The sequence below is a fragment of the Condylura cristata genome, unplaced genomic scaffold, assembly GCF_000260355.1.
Source record: "Condylura cristata isolate star-nosed mole 26May11 unplaced genomic scaffold, ConCri1.0 scaffold00004, whole genome shotgun sequence".
Classification (NCBI taxonomy): Eukaryota; Metazoa; Chordata; class Mammalia; order Eulipotyphla; family Talpidae; genus Condylura; species Condylura cristata.
This window is the reverse complement of record NW_004567105.1, coordinates 38,219,539-38,236,352: the sequence shown is the minus strand read 5'-3', so window position 1 is coordinate 38,236,352 and position 16,814 is coordinate 38,219,539. Positions and strand designations below refer to the sequence as shown.

Here is a 16,814-nt window from a genome sequence, read left to right as displayed (position 1 = left end):
ATTTATTCTTAAGTTGTTAGACATTTCCACAATACTCCTTTTCTTTTTTTAGTCCTAAGTTATGAATCATTTTCCAACATTTTATTATTTCGACACAGCAAATGAATACTATGCTTAGCATATCACAGGTGTGTTACCAGCAAATGTCTTTGGTGGAATTAAATTTTTTTATGTATTTATTATTAATGTATTAATCCTACTAAGTGTGTACATGTAACAAACAGGTTATAATTAATCCTTTTCGTAGAGATGTCATAGTTGTGTTTGGTTTGGCTCTTCCAATGTTACATGTTAAGTGGTATCTGCACGGTGCCTTTTCGCTGTGGGATTTGGCTTGTTGTCGGCCTTTCTCTTGGCTGTACAAGAGTAAAGACCTTGTCCTTCCATCCATCTGCCACTTCATGATGTGTGTCCATTCCATTGACAGTTATTCAGTTTGGGTTCGTCACCTTATTTGTGGCCTCTTTCCCACTGGCCCCTCTATTGGCCTTGATTAACAATATATTGGAAATAAGAGTGGACGCTTGGAAAATGACCACCCAGTATAGACGGATGGTACCAGAAAAAGCCCAGGACATCGGAGCATGGCAGCCCATCATGCAAGGAATTGCGATAATGGCCGTGGTGACCAATGTGAGTAAGCCCAGCTTCACAGGGAAAGACCTGGACAAGTCCAGAAATATATGAGAGTTGCTACATAAGGAATCAAATGGTTGGGGTTTTTTTTAATGACAATGCCAGGACTATCATCTTGATATTAACATAGTTTAAACTATATTTGTTATTCTTTTTAAAATGTATTTTAATTGTTAGTAATTATTATTCTTGCTTTGCCATGTTAAGATCTCTTACAGTAGCAGATGCTAAGACACGTGACCATTACACTAGTATTGCTCATTTGCTCAAGTTTTTATTCAATACAAACATACTCATTGTAAATCTTTTATTCTTCTTGTGGCTATAAAAATTATCATCCAGTAGTGCTTTTATAATGTGGGTAGAAACCGGTCTGTTTAAAGTATAAAGTCTCTAACACAAAAGCTGTAATTCTAATATATTTAACTACATATTCCAAACCATCAACTTAAAACATTAACTTTGTTAATTAGCATAAACACTTTTTGCATTCTTTCACTCTTGGTGCAGCTTCTTGAAGGGGGCCTATTTTGGATGACCCCTTCTTCTTTCTCTCCCCCTATCATCCCCCTACCCACCCACACTCCTGCCCCTGCCCTCTCTCACCCCCGGTCTCTGTTAGCCCCAGTCTGGTCATTGGCTAAGCAGTCCCTGTAGGTAGCTCAGCTGTGAGGGAACAGAGCCTATTTTGCTTATAACCTATGTCAATTATGAAGTAGTCTCTTGCCTACCCCCTCAGTTTGGGGGTGGCGGCAGGAATGCCAACAGGAGCTCCCAAGCCCATTAATCTGCACAACAGCTCCTCAGTAGACTCCTTTCCTAGAAATGCCCATAAAAACAAGGCTACTTTCTCCTCTAATTTTACTAATTTCTCCTCTAATTTCATGATTTCCAGAGAAAGAATTTCTGAGTTTTAGTTGGGTCCTGAGTCCTCAGCCTTCTGTCCCCCATGGGAGAGTTGGGCTGTCCCTAGGGTGAAGCTGCTGGGTGAGGATGGCTGAACAGGGCAGCTTCCAAGCCATGTGATCTTGGACTAGACTTGACACTTCCAAGTTTCACTTTTTTCAGTTGTAAGTCAAACAATTCCCTACCGCATATTATGAGAATATTATTTACCACCAAGGGTGAAGGAGGAATTCCTCCATGGGCTGCTCAGATCCCATGCCTCTGGGATGGTAGCAGCTGCTCTCTTACCCTTCTTATTTCTCATCATTTACTGGGTCTATTTTGATGACATCTAAACTAGAAGCTCAAGAATTTCACCATGTGTCACTGTCATTATTATTTATCATCATCAGTTGGCTCTGTAGACTTTTATGAGTATCTGTTCTAGAGGTACAAGAATTTCAGGCCCATCATTACAGTTTCATACAGTAAAAACAAGATCTTTGGAGCCCAGCTGTGTACCCCCCCAAGAACTCTCAATTTACCTGAATCTCATGCTAGAGTCTCTGCTTTTGGGAGAAAGTTGTAAGTCACACACTTAAACAGCTACTAGGTTAGGTCAGTTTCCATTCACCCAGGTAGCCACACCTTTAAATCCACTTGTTGCAAAATTGAAGACTTAATGTTCAGAAATAGGACAGTGGGCCTTTCAATGCCAAAGTCATGAAAGAAAGAACCTATCATGTTCAGCTTACTGGACAGCTCTAAGCTAGACAGGATCGTGGGCTATATGCTGTAGGAAAATCTACAGGAACAAGGTTTGAAACTCCAGGGCTTTTATATGACCTTCCACTACCTGGAAACATCAGTTGACTCACAGTCCCTTTCCTCCAGCTCTCCAGCTTGATGATGTCGGCACCTTCCCCCAGTGCTCGCAGCAGACCATGCTGCACTAGCCCAGATGGCCTGTCGGCTACGTCTCCAAGGCATTGTGTGTGTGTAAACACACAGGCACACACCTGCCAGCTCACAGCGCTGCTGATTCTTAGCCATAGTTGCTTTTTCCGATAGCTTATGCATCATGTTATTATGTTCTAGAAAAACAAATTACTAGATTTGTGATATCGATTAATCTATGGGCAGTCTTTTCTCCATGTTGTTTCATGTTCCAAGATGCAGGTCCTGCATATATTTATATGTATGTATGTCAGAAGTAAGCAGGTATAATTTCCCCCTACCTGCCTTATACAGGTCTCCACCCTCTAATGTGCACATAAAAGTCTAACAGAAGAACTTTTAACAGTAGGAAAAATAGAATAGCCACCAGGGATGAGAATGGACAACAAGCAGGAATTTGGTATAAAATCTTCTTAAAGCTACTGGTTCAATCAATAAGCTGAATTGACATTGCTGTAGTATGCCAGAGCATCTGGCATTGAAGACCAATTTTAATTTATTTTATATAAATGGAAAATCATGTTCAGAACAGCATGGAAAATGAAGCACACTGCATTTATTTGTGCTCTTGCAGAGTGTCTCAAAGCAGCTCAGTTCAGGAGGAAAAAGTATCTTGTCAGAAGACAATAGAATTACCTCCCTCGTTGGAATATTTGTAGCTTCCTAAAGCCCGTCTGTGGTGGGTCAATAAAAGGCTATCATTGAGTTAAGTGATAACAGGAAATTTTAATCTTTTGAAGTCCAGAAAAATAAAATATTCTTCCTTACTCTGCCACCACCATCAATACCAGCTGACAGGCAGATATGCACACACACTTTTCACTGCAGAGGAAAGACAGAGTCCCTTCTAGTGGGGGAAGTTTTGCAATCGAAAGCCCTGGGTTGTTTTTCTTGCTTTGCCTGAGATCTTGGCTGTGTTCTCTTTGTGTCTAAACCATATGTTCAGATGAACATTATTAAAAATCATGTTGTGCCAAAAACACGTCTGTTCTTCTGCCTCGGTAAATGAATCATTTAGCAATGTTGATTCACATAGAATTTGGTTTATATTTTATACTCATTTAGTGTTTATTTTTTATAGTATAATTTATTTATTTATATATATTGTACTTCATTGTTCATTTTTGTACACTGTTTGCTTTCTCCTCTCAGGTGTCGTCCCCATAAAGTTCCCACTACCCAGTCACCCGGGCACCATCACCACAGTCCCTTATGCTCTCCCCTTCCCTGTTTTGACCCCTCCAGAGCAGAATGTCTCTGATTTATAGTTATTTTTTATTTATTGTTATTATTTTCCCCCAACCCCCTTATTTGGCTTCCCTGCATTCCCCCATAAGTGAAACCATCTGATATTTTTTTTCCTTCTGACTTATTTCACTGAGCATCATCCCCCTCCAGCTCCATCCACGTTGCTGCAAATGGCATGAGTTTACCTTTTTGATTGCTGATTAATATTCCACTGTGCATATAGACCACAGCTTTTTTATCCAATCATCTGTTTTGGGGCATTTGGGTTGTTTCTATATCTCACCTATTATATTAGAATTTAGTTTAAAGCATACTTTTTGACTTTCTTCTTCCCTTCAAACTGAGTTTATGCATTGGAGAATTTCTAGCCTGAATGAAAAAATTTCAGAGAATATTTGTATAGTTCATAATGACTTTATGGCTTAATAAATGTCTCCCAGGTTTAAAATTGACCTGTATTTGTTTCCTTTAATTTGGAAAAACAGTAAAACTTTGTTATTTGATCACTTGTACTGTTCATAACTTTCTCTACTTACTCTATTGAAAGTTAAGAGGCTTAAATACTGAGCCCTGGAACAAAATAGACATCATTGTTGAACAGTGTGAAGACAATGAGCCTGGTGTAGATTTTTGCTGCCAACATTTAGTAAAATTAATGAAAAAAATTCTCACTTTCTAATGAAATGATGTATATTAGTATGTACTGAAATTTTAAAATAAATCAGGCCGTCTTTTCTAAGATATTATAGCATATCCTATATGTTTTTAACATAGTATAGTGTGATCCTATACTATGGTACCTAAATGCCCCAAACAGTAAAAAATATGACTTTGAAGGCCAGTACTTACTTCAGATCAAGGAAAATATATTTTGTGTAGTTTAGATTCTATTTTTGAGAGGCAAGTAATAGAAAATCTGTTTTATAGCAGTTATTTAAAAAGGATTTTCATAATGTTAACTTTCATTATTTCACATACATTAGGAATATCTGAATCACAAAAGAAAGCTTGAAATTATATCAAGCAGAGTTCTAAGGCTGATTGAATTTTTTCTTATCCTAATTTTTGAAGATAACTACTAATTTATATATAATATATATAAGTAGCTATTTTGTTAGCAATAGTACCCTCTTGTACAATTATTTGTACATTCTTTAAGAAACATGTTATTTGGGAAAGCATAGTCTTTACCTTTGTGTTCCTTCAAACCAATTTTATGTACTGGAAAGTTAAAAATGCAAATTTAAAAGTTTTAGAGAAAATTTATGTAACACCAAAGGATAATTATCAAGCCCTTGCTTTTGAACTTCTGGACATCGCATTAGAATTAAAGATCAAAAGGAAATTAACTAATCCACTTTAAAGCAACTACTCAAGGGCCTCCATGGTGTCCTTGGGGTTAAGACTCAGGCCTATCACCCTTGTGGCCAGAGTTTGATCCCTGGCCAGGGAGCTGACCCACAGGGCAGAGCAGACCACTCCTCTCTCACCCCATTGCTCCTCCTCAGCAGTGGGTTTCATTCGATCCACCCATTCTGCTCCCCACTCTATCTCTGGTAAATCCTTTCACCTCTCACCTGCACCCCAATTCTTCTACACAAAAATAAGTAAAACATTTTAAAAAAATAAAGCAGCTACTCAAAAGATGTTAAGACAGTTTACTCTATGTTAGCCCTTTGATACAAAAAGAACTAAAGTTTTTAGATCTTTAAAAAAGATGAAAAATATAATGAAAATATAATTCGGGCATATTTATTAACCTATCTCTACAGGTGTCTTAAATTGATGCCTTTTACTGTTTTCCTCCCACACAGGCCATGATTATTGCTTTCACATCAGACATGATCCCGCGCCTGGTATATTACTGGTCCTTCTCCGTCCCCCCTTACGGAGATCACAGCCACTACACCATGGAGGGTTACATCAACAACACCCTGTCCTACTTCAACATAGCAGACTTCAAAAACAAGAGTGATGGAAATCCTTACATTGGACTCGGTAACCATACCACGTGCAGGCAAGTTTAAAAAATTATGCATCTTAAAAAGGAGGTGATTGTGACATCATTATTTAGTGTCCTTAAGTAAAACTGACATTTTCCCCTAGCTTTCTTTTCAATCAAACTTTGAATAGGTTAGAATTTTCAGACCGATCTAATGGGGAACTTTCAAATGATTATTACAAGAAGACTGAGCCAGGAGGAAAGTCATGTAACTTAACAATGAAGAAGTTTTAAAAGTTCCAAAAGGCAGGATAATGCAGCTGTTATAACTAAAGTGTTTGCTCCAGCACAATTTAAAGATATTAATGACAAACTAGCACTCTCATCTAACAAAGAATACAGAGACCTCAGCCTGGCCTAATAGGATCTCTAAACTCCAAAGCTCTCCGAATTTACTTGCCTGATTGGTAAGATTATCTGAAAACCCATATATTGAGTAAATTACCAGTTGATAACGTTCGTCAGCTCTAGGTCATAGTGGTTTATTTTTTCCTTTTTTCCTAAAGGAGCCATGAAAATGTACTTAGTTTGACTCCTCAAAAGCCTTTCTTGATGCAAATGGCATGTTGTCCAATTTAAAAAAGAAAACATTGCATTAAGTCTGATTTCTGTGTTTACAGTGTTTGTCAGAATTACCTCCTGATATTTCTCCACTTTGTCTCCAGGTATCGTGATTTCCGGTATCCCCCAGGACACCCCCAAGAATACAAGCACAACATCTACTACTGGCACGTGATTGCAGCCAAGCTGGCTTTTATCATTGTCATGGAGGTAGGAGGAGTCTGTTTTGAAATATAAGGCGGTATATTTGTGAACCTTTTATTAACATTGTGTTGTCAACTCTGACTTAAAATGTACAGTACTTTTTTCTTTAATCGAAGACACACATTAATTAGATCTGACTTGTATCAGTATTAATACTGTTCTCATCAGTTAAATGAAGTTAGTCATCTGCTTTCAAAGTTAAAAGCATTGTATGCTAAAAGTATTCAATTCTTTTCAGTTATTCAGCTTTAACTGAGTATCTTTCAAGGGTCTTATTCAAAATGAGGAAGATGTGACCTCTGCCCTTGAGAAATTTTAAGGGCTATACTAGTCTTATTTGTATTACTATAATTTTATCACATTTTATAGTATCCCTAAAACTGACCAGTTATAAAAATGGCTAGGCAACTCTAAATTTGCAATTGATCCAGATAACTTTATTTCTTATACTGAGTGAATAAATTCTAAAATCTCATAACTTGCATAGTAATTTTGAAAAATATTGGGTTGTCAGAAAAGTCATGATGCATGTTTGCATAGAAAATATTAAAAAATACATCATGACTTTTCTGATAACCCAATAATTAGAGCTTTTCACAATAAAAATATGTAGTTGTAGAAATGAAAAAAAAAATCAGATATGTACTGAATAGAAGTTTAGATAAAAATGAACAGAAAATTAATGAAATAGAACATAGGACTCCAAAAATTAACCTTAGCACATCAAAGGTTAAGAAAATGAAAATATCAAAAATAGGTTAAGCAGAATGAAAAAGTCACAGAAGAAAATGCATAATAGGAAAAGGAAATATTTAAAGATATAATGGCTAAAAATTTTTCCTAATTAAAGAAATACCTCAGTTCACAGAGTAGAAAGCACAACAAATATGAAGTAGAATAGTAACAAAGAAATCCACACTTACACACACTGTAAGAAAAATGCACTACACTGAAGGTCTTAAAAGACCAGACAAAAAGAGACTGGCAAAGAAAATTTTAAATTAGAATGAGAATAGACGTTTTTTAATAGCCAACAATGGAATCCACAAGAGTGGAGCCTAATTTCTTCAAACTGCTAAAAGAAGACAGCTGTCAACCCAGAAATACAGTGCAGTGTAGAGCACTTGAAAATTTTTTCCACAATGGAAATGCCACCATGTAGTTTTACAGGAATGATATCAAACTTTCTCGAACACTCCAATCTCACATCTACTCCTCCAGAGATCAGAAAAAGAAGTAGTTTCCATATCATGTTAGATCATAAAATCAGGCAGGAATGGAAAGACAAAGGAAAATCGTAAGCCACTTCATAGATCTGCAAAGATCTTAAAGTATGCGGACTGAACCTAGCGGTATCGTTTTTAAAGATAATATCGCAGTACACTTGCTGTATCTCAGAAATGCAAGGATGGTATAACAGACAGTCCAGGTATCTATATTGTTATGCACCTCAGAAACATGTTCAAAAAGACCATGTCTCTTTCCTCCATCAACTTTCACCTCTTTACTATATAATTTCCATCTTTCAAACACTAATATCTCTTGCATCTCAAATTCTGCCATTACTGATGAGAAACATTTGATGACCCAGCTGATTGCCTTCTTCTGCTTGAAACTCTGTTTTAGCTCCTTGTTTCTCTCCTTAGTCCACATCCAGTGCCGGTGGCTTTTTCTTGAACAAACAGCACAGCTGGACCTGCTCTTTACCAGCTCTGCTGCTGACACCAGGGGTAATCATAGTTGTTTCTGCACTGACTTAAGGTGACCATCCAATAAGGGGGCCCTGTTGTCCCTCAGAGCAAAGCCAAAGTCTTACAGTGGCGTACAAGGCGTTATGTGTGCCACTGATCACCTCCCCATGTCTTCTCTCCTCCTCGCGGACCTCAGTCCAGCTTTGCCATTGCTAGACCACATCTTGCATCTTCACCCTACAGACTCTGGCTGCCTGTGCCCTTTGCCCAGAATATCTTTTCTCCTGATACATTGTAGTGCCAGCAAGCACAGGGCAGGTTCTCATTGATTCAGGCAGATGGATAAAGGACAGTCCTAGAGCCTGAGTGGCTTTTTCAGGCTTTAATAGTCTTTCTACACCAACTGCTGTGAGATAAACCTGCAGGCTGGTGAGTTAGGGTGCTAGGCCCCCAGAAAATCTGTACACTTTTCTCCTTGGGCTCTTTCTGGCATCATCTCGTAGTCAGGCCTCTGGAATCATCTGTCCTGTCATAGCAATCCTCTGCTGCAGTCGTCCTTTGTCTCTGAGTGGCGCTGCCCTTACACCCTCAACTCTCAGCCCAGGTGTGCACCTCACACATGTCTGCACCATACTTCAGGTGTCCGCCATCAGGCGCATGTGCCCCAAGCCCACGCTTCCAAGCACGCCTTCAGCATTCAAGGCTGCATGTGATCGTCACAGAGGCTAGCAGCATAAAGGCCTGACAGTTCGCTTGCCCCGTATCTGGGCAGTGTTAATCCCTCACCTCCCTAAAGTCTCTGTTCACTGAGCCTTATCTGGCCTACCCTGGAACGGATCTCAGTAAAATTGCCCTCCCACTATAGCTCACTAACTCTTACAATTCTGACTTCCCATAACTGATCACTTTTTAACACCATGAGTTATTTGTTTTTAGTTCTGTTTTTGTATATTTGTATATTATCTTTGAATCCTTACTTGGTCAGGGATCTTCAAGTAGTGAATAAGTGAAAAGTTAGTCACTCTCATTAGTCTCAAGGAATATCACAGTAAGACCCCATAATAAATACTGAAAGCACCACACTGTTGGAAGGAGTGTAAGCTGATACAATGGCTTTGGAAAACACTATCATGTACTGTTGTAAAATTGAGCACTCATGTAAAAAAGAGTCTCAGTCATCTAATCCCTTGGTGCCTACCCCTGAGAAATGCTCAGCTGTGCTCCAGGACCCGAGCACAAGAACATGTACAATATCATTGTTTCTCATACAGAACTGGAAACAAGCCCAGTCTCTGCTGATACAGAATATGTACACTTTGGTTTTTCCACACAATGGAATATTATATAGAAGAAAAAAATGAATAGACTACAATTGACACAATAGCATTATGAATAATTGAATCAACAAAGCAGTTTTATTTTTTTAACTTTATTTTCTTATATCATTGTTCACTTTTTGTACAATATTTGATTTCTACCCTCAGGTGTCATCCCATAATTTCCATACCACCACAGCACCCTTGACCATTACCACAGTCCCTTGTGCTCTTCTCTCCCCAGTTTTGACCCACTGTTCTTCTCCCTGTTGGATCTATGTCACCTTGCAAATTTTGTTGGAAAATGCAATTTTAAAATTATGTAGTAGCATATGTTTTTATGATACTCAAATCAAGCAAGACTAAATGTTATTTTGGAATATAGACATATTATTAAAATATCAAAAGTTAAAGAAAATGAAGTGCAAACAGTCACACATCGGTTCACAATGTTTCCATCAACAGTAGGACCCAGGATGACTGTGGTCCCAGTGGACCCTACCAGAGTCTACTGTGGAGTCTGCTGACCCATCTGGGCATATGTCACCACACTCTGTGATGTTTGCCCAATTATAAAACTGCTAATTCTCAGATCATGTCCCTGTTCACCATCATATGAGTTAGTGAAGAAGCCTAGGAAAGAGAAAATAATATAGCTGTGGAGATGGCACATGAGTAGTTCATCACTGGTCTTTAAAACTAATGAAGGTATTAGATAGACTCTTTTCTCCCTATCCAGTAGACCTCTTGAAATTTGCAAAGTAATATGATGTAGCTCCTTGGCATAACTATGGCCTGATGGGAAAGACTGGATGTACACACAGCACCTGCAACCTTGTCCTGATACTCTGCTGTGAGAACCAGCACAAACAGCTGAAAGAAACTGTTTCCCTCTGTTTTTTTTTTTTTGGTGCTTGACACTTTTTCCTTCTCTTTTACAGCATCTCATCTACTCTGTGAAGTTTTTCATTTCCTATGCAATTCCAGACGTATCGAAAAGCACGAAGAGCAAGATCGAGAGAGAAAAGTACCTAACGCAAAAGTTTCTTCGTGAAAATCACCTCAATGATATAACGAAAAACCTGGGGGGGATCTTTGGGAAAGGGGGAGAAGTAACAGATAACAATACACGACCCAAGTCAGAATAAGGGCTTTCTAAAGTTCTGAGATGCACTTTAAGGAGTTCAGCTCTGTCAAAATAGATTATGAATCACTAATGAGAATGTTTAAGTTAAATCCTTTTGATGAAGAAATCTTGACAATTGCCATTTTCATGTAGATGTTTTTTTCAGTTTCAGCTAGCAATGCAGGAACTAGGAAAACTTAGATCAACAAAGGCATAAAACTAATCACCTGGAAAACATTCAATATCACCTTTTTTGCTATATTGGACTTTTAGTAACACAGAAGAATCTCTCGGGGTGCTTAAAATTCACCCCTTCTGAAACAGAACATTTTTTCCTCCATTTAATTATTTTCATTCCTTTCTGTTTCAAGCACACATTCTCCTTTTTTTTCCAGCAGTATTTTATTTCTTCACCTGACCAGACCTGTTCCAGAGTTCTCTTTCCCTTTCAGTGCCACCATTGAAAAACTGAACACCTTTCTAGCTTGTGATTAAAAATAGCCAACTCAGAATTCATTTTGAACACTACATCCAAGGGCAGATTGACTCAAACATTTCCAGTATTTAGATGTGTTATCACATCCCTGCAGAAACAGAAATCTTGGTGAATAAGAGGAAATAGTTTGTAACCACTCACGCCTGCCTTTCCATCTCAAAGAAATACTCTTAACGGACTGGAATAGACACTGAGTTTCTGAAGCTTACTTGTACTAATCCACGGTGACGCCTTTTATCTTCCAGGATCTCTTCTAGACTATTCTGTGCCTACTCAGTATTGACTGCTTTGCAGCTCTTCAGGGAATAAAAGTGACAGAAATGGGGAAAGGGACACATTCAACTAGAACTGTAACTCATGTTAATCAGGTTTATTAACTTACCTCTTTTAAGAATGCTAGGAAAAAATGAAATCGAGTGATTAAAATCGCATTGTTATCGATTGAATGGTCTGGAAAAGAGAAGCCCATCAGTCCCACCAGTTGCCTTTATTCACTGGATACGGAGTTTCAGTATCACACAGGTCACGGCACCACCGTGGATGCCTCACCATGCAGCCTCCGTGACATGACTGTGTTGAGGACGGCAGGCGCCCGACTCGGAGCTGCTCTGTGTCCCCTGAGAGTGGAGTGTCTTGTCGGCTTGATCAGCATACCTAAGCACTTGCCACAGTAAATGGGGCTCCTTGCTCCCCACCACTGCATATAATTGCATATTTGTACCAGGGGGCCAGTGAGGGGAAGGAGGGGTGAAGTCAGGAATGTACCCAGATTATTCCCAATCAAGAAAAGAGGCTCTAGATTTGATTTGCGCATCTAACCTCTGCTAAAACCAATCAGGTGATTAAGGATAAGAAAAGAGCCCTGTCTGCTCCCAAACCTGCCTTCAGCTGCAAGTTACTTCCTGCTGCAACCCTGCCCACCCCCACCCCACACCCCCACCATGTACTTCTTGCCTTGATTTGCTCAGTTTAGCAGTCTCTACTGCACTTTGCTGTCTTGTAGGCACCTGGTGGGCTCTGAAGAAGACATGGGGCCTGCACCTTCCTCCCCTGACGGTCACAAGGCAGTACTGGGTGTAGGAAGAAGAGCCTGGCACTGGGCTTCTGCCAGATGGGCCACCACCCACAGGATGCTGCTAAATGCACAGGTGCCACAGGAGCGAAGCCTCTCGGGACCCCAAGAGCGGAGGAACACTAAATGTGTTTCAGGGCGCAGACGCAGAGGCTTGTATCAATATAGCAGAGTGGCTGAGCTCCAGGCATGAGATGCCTGCTGTGAATGTTAAATAAACAAGTGAACAATGAAAAGTGTGCAGGTCCATCCAGGCAGCATTCCAGACTGCGGAATCGTCCCAGGGGCTCAAGGACTGCATTCACCAACTCACAAGCCCAACTCGCAGGCCTCCTGGCAACCTGGCCACACAGCGAGGGGGAAATGAATGTTTTCCTGGTGCGTCCCCACAGCCTAGTGGTGTCCCCACTGTGCTTTCCCTGCTGCTACAAGAAGTGGGGTCACCTGTCCTATTACCTCTGTTCGTTTCTGAAGTGTGTGACTATCTCCTAGTATTGGGTTCTGCAGTTACTCACTGTTTATGGAAACAGAAAAGGAAATGTTTTGCCTTATCTTATGTATGTACAATAGAACTGAAAAGCTGTGTGCATTTATGTTTTCTTAAATCATCTTTCATACATCGTCTTCATCATTTAAGATGTGCTTCTGTGGACAGGAGGGAAAAACACCTCAACTTTTTTAAAGGCAGAAGTGTGATGTACAGCACGGCCGGTGTCCGTGACAGCTCAGTCGTAGAGGGCGTCCGTGACACCAGCCATGTTAATGCAAGTCTGGTGCCGACTTGTCGGAGTCTGCCAGCCATCTGGCCGGGTCTCTAAGTGTGAGGAGAGGCCTCACCGGGGAGAATGATGGTGTGTTCTTTTACTTGTGAAGAGACAATCTGGCCCCAGACCTGTCCAGTGTTAACCACTAGAGAAATGTCAGTTTTATATCATTTTATAATGCCTGTGAATTTAAATGAATTGAAGCATCAGACTAAAATTCTCAGGGGATTTTTTTCCTTATAGCCTCCAGTCTTTTAGATATGGTATTAGCAAACCATCCGTTTTGAAAATGAAAAAGGCCATCTGAGAAACTCACCACAAACTTCCCTTTTAATTGCACCTTGAATTTCAGAAAACATTACTTCACAGTGGGTTGGGTGGACGTGCTGTGTCGAAACACTCCTTGTATCATCTTCTCATGTTCCTATGTTAAGATGTTTGAAAAGTTAAAAGTGTATAAGCAGCTTAACTAAAGTAGAACTGAGTATTTGATGCTTTTCAGACACTGTGGCATAAAATGTAAAGTTTCTAATTGTGAATTTCTGTGCATTTTAATATTTTATAATTATGAACATTTTAATAAATTCATTTTTTGAAACAATCCTTTGGTCTGATCTGGATTTAATTAACTTAAGATTTGGAAGAAATAGAGCATATATATCTGCTGTTTAGGGACAGTGTCATCAGAGTGGGTCATAAAGTCTCTTTGGACCTGTTCTGATTCTGAGCTCAGGAAGAAGAAATTATGGGAAGAATAGAAACGATAATCTCATTTTTTAATTAAATTGTTTTTTTCTGGACAGTATATAATTCAGATTTTAATTTATTCCATCCTTGGACTTTTTTTTTTTTTTTTGACCAGCCAAAATCTCATTAGAATTGTAATCAACTAAGATAAATACAGTCCATAACTGGGACAATATTGTCAAGTAATCCTTGACAATATCCTCAGTACCCAAACTAATAATACTTCCCCATCAAAGATTGGAAGGCCAGCAAAGGGTCAACTAGACACTCATGAGCATTATTTGGAGGAATGATGGGGTCTCAGGGCAAGGTGAGGGGCACCCCAGGACCCTCAAACCTGCCCACTATAAAATGGATTCTGCCCATCTACCGCATCAAGACAAAATACACTCTCGTGTGTAAGCCCTTGAATAGAAAAGAACTTGAATACAACTGGTGTGCAACAAAGACAAGACTAATTTCCAAATCCAGCACCCTAAGTTATCCATCCCTCCTGGGTTAATGTCAGCCAAGCAGGGATGACCCCGAGTGGGGCCACTGAGGCCCGAAAGCTTGCCACCATCTAAGGTACCTGCTGGGAACTCAAAGAAAGGGGCAGAAGGGGCCAGGCAAGTCTGGGACAGAAAGAAAAATCCAGATAAAGGCTACCATTGTCAGCCTCTCCAGGGTCTCTCACCCACATCTGTTTCAAGTGTCTTCTTATTTATCCTCCAAGTTCCTGGGACAAGGCCAAGGCCAAGAAGCAAGTGCAACTTCTTCACATGTCTCTGCTCCACATGCCTCCTCCAGGTTCTGGCTCCATCCTGCCGCTTCAGCCTCCTCTACAGATTCTTCCTGCTCAGTTCCACCCTCCCTCAGGTGGGGCAGGGAACTGGAACCTCCCCTTTCCCTGGGCCCCCTGTTACAGAGGGATATTAAGCAATTGCTATTTCTCTCACCCTACCAGATATTATGCCAGATGTTTTATGTAGTTTTCTTAAATGATTATAAAAGAAGTCTATGAAATGCAACATATTAAAAATTCCCACGCTATCTAAAAAGACTGTGCAAGGGAACTAAACTTCTCAGCCCCACCTAGCCTTTACTCCCCAGAGGCCCAGGGATTGTGAACTGGATTTTTTTTATGCTTTAAAAAAAAAAAAAAAACCTAAGAATTTGCTTTTTTTTTTTAAGATTTATTTACTCATACAGAACTGGGGTACAGGCCAGAGATATGGAGGGTGAGAGGATTCACCAGGGACAGAATGGAGAGCAGAACAGGCAGATCGACAAAGCACACTGCTGAGGGGAGCAGCGGGCGGGTCAGGAGAGGTCTGCCACGCCATGTGGGTCACCTCTGGGGCAGGCGGGAATCGAACTCATGCGGAAGCGGCTTTAGCTTCTTACTGCTGTGCTTTAACCTGCTGTGTGGGTTAAATTATGGGAGGGCCCCATAATTTGCTTTTATTTTTAAGTTATAATCCACATATTAAAATTGCAGATCAGAAAAACTACTTAAAATCTAAGTTCAACCCAAATTCTATTTTTTCATAAAAATATTAAGTCTGCTGCAGCAAACTTACCAATTACATTTAAATGGTTGGGTTCTACTTGCAAATTGAGTGAAATGCTTTATAGTACCTGCAATAGCAATTATTAGTCTATCCCATCCTTTGTAAATACTCCAGTTCTCCAATCAACTGTAGCCAAGAGGCCATAAATAGAAGAGCTCACTGCAAACTCTCCTGCCCTGTGCCTCTCGGGAAACCTTTCTCAAAGCCAATGTGGCTGCCTCCTCCTTGCCACACTTCATTCCAAAGGCTGAACATAGAGCGGACAAGGAGCAGAGGAGAGTGTTGACCCACAACCCACAGCCACCAGCCCCGGAAATCCACGCTAAGCTAAATAACCAGAGAGGAAGGCAGCAGAATGTCAGAAGTCCCACCATTTTACCTCTAATAGTGTAACAGGGTGGCCCACTGGGGACAGGGAGGTTGCAGGTTCCCGGCCCCACTCAAGGGAAGGGAGAGACAACTGGGAGAAGGAAGGAAGGAAGGAAGGAGAGCAAGAAGGAGGAGGCCCATGGAGCAGAGAGAAATGGGAAGAAGTGCACTGGTTTCTTGGTCCTGGACTTGTACCTGGGACTTGGGGGACTTGGAAGGAGACATGGAAAGTGACAGAGACGTGGGTGAGTGACTGTGGGAGGCTGACGGTAGCAGCCCTTACACAGGCGTGGGTCATGATTTTGCTCTCTTCCTTCCAGACTCGCCTAACTGTTTCTGCTCCTTTCCTCTAGGAAACATACCATCCCGTGCCTTAGATTTGTGGCAGGATTTGGGGCCTCAGGGGTCCTGCTTTGGGCCAACCCTGGCTGGGCATCTACCCACAAGGGGACAGGTGACTTTGGGTGTTTTCTGGAGAAACTATTTTACCTATTCTTTGTCTTCTCTCTTTTGCACACTAATTTTATTCAAGTTCTTCTCTAGTGTAGGGTTTATGCATGAGAGATTGTTGATGAGGCAAATGGCAGAACCTATTTAGAGTGGGCAAGTTTGGGGGCCCTGGGGTGCCCCTCACCCTACCCTGTAACAGTAACAGGAAGCCAAACAATGACACCTGTGATGATCAGATCCAAAGAGCAAACACCTACCTAGTAACTGGCCACTTCCCTAGTCTGATCCTTATTTCCAACTTAGGGTCAAATAGGGAAAGCCAAAAAGGTACCCCAACCCATCACATAGTGATGGAGCCTGAAGGTGCAAACCTGGAATAGAGGCGTCACATCACCAGAACCTGGAGGTGGGGTAGAGATGATGGACCAACTGTGTGGCCTAGAGATGAGGATACATGGGGACTCTCAGTCATCACAAAGGACTGCTCTAAACACATCACTTAGGTGAGGACCAGAGGTGGGCTATGGAGATGGAGGCCATTACAGAGAACCACCAGTCCTTACAGTCTGAGAGGAGATTACCCAGTCACATCTGAGAGGAGATTAATGTAACAATAGGTAAAAATTTCACAAAGGGGGCCCTCCCTGGTGGCGCAGTGCATTAAAGCACAGCGCTAAGAAGCTAAAGCCACTTCAGCCTGAGTTTGATCCCCACCTCGAGAGGTGACCCGCATGGTG

The 16,814-nt window shown here is 40.7% G+C and overlaps 1 protein-coding gene across 2 annotated transcripts in view; it reads left to right on the top strand.

Moving 5' to 3' along the window:
• ANO6 (anoctamin 6) overlaps positions 1 to 13,520 on the top strand; it is a 179,995-nt gene extending 166,475 nt beyond the window's left edge. For both annotated transcript variants that reach the window (XM_012720473.1, XM_012720472.1), the window contains 4 exons: positions 428 to 633; positions 5,541 to 5,743; positions 6,394 to 6,499; positions 10,442 to 13,520. In XM_012720473.1, the coding sequence (XP_012575927.1) occupies positions 428 to 633; positions 5,541 to 5,743; positions 6,394 to 6,499; positions 10,442 to 10,648 (722 nt within the window). In that variant the 3' untranslated portion in view covers positions 10,649 to 13,520. The remainder of the gene's footprint in view (positions 1 to 427; positions 634 to 5,540; positions 5,744 to 6,393; positions 6,500 to 10,441) is intronic.
• The last annotated feature ends 3,294 nt before the right edge of the window (positions 13,521 to 16,814 follow it).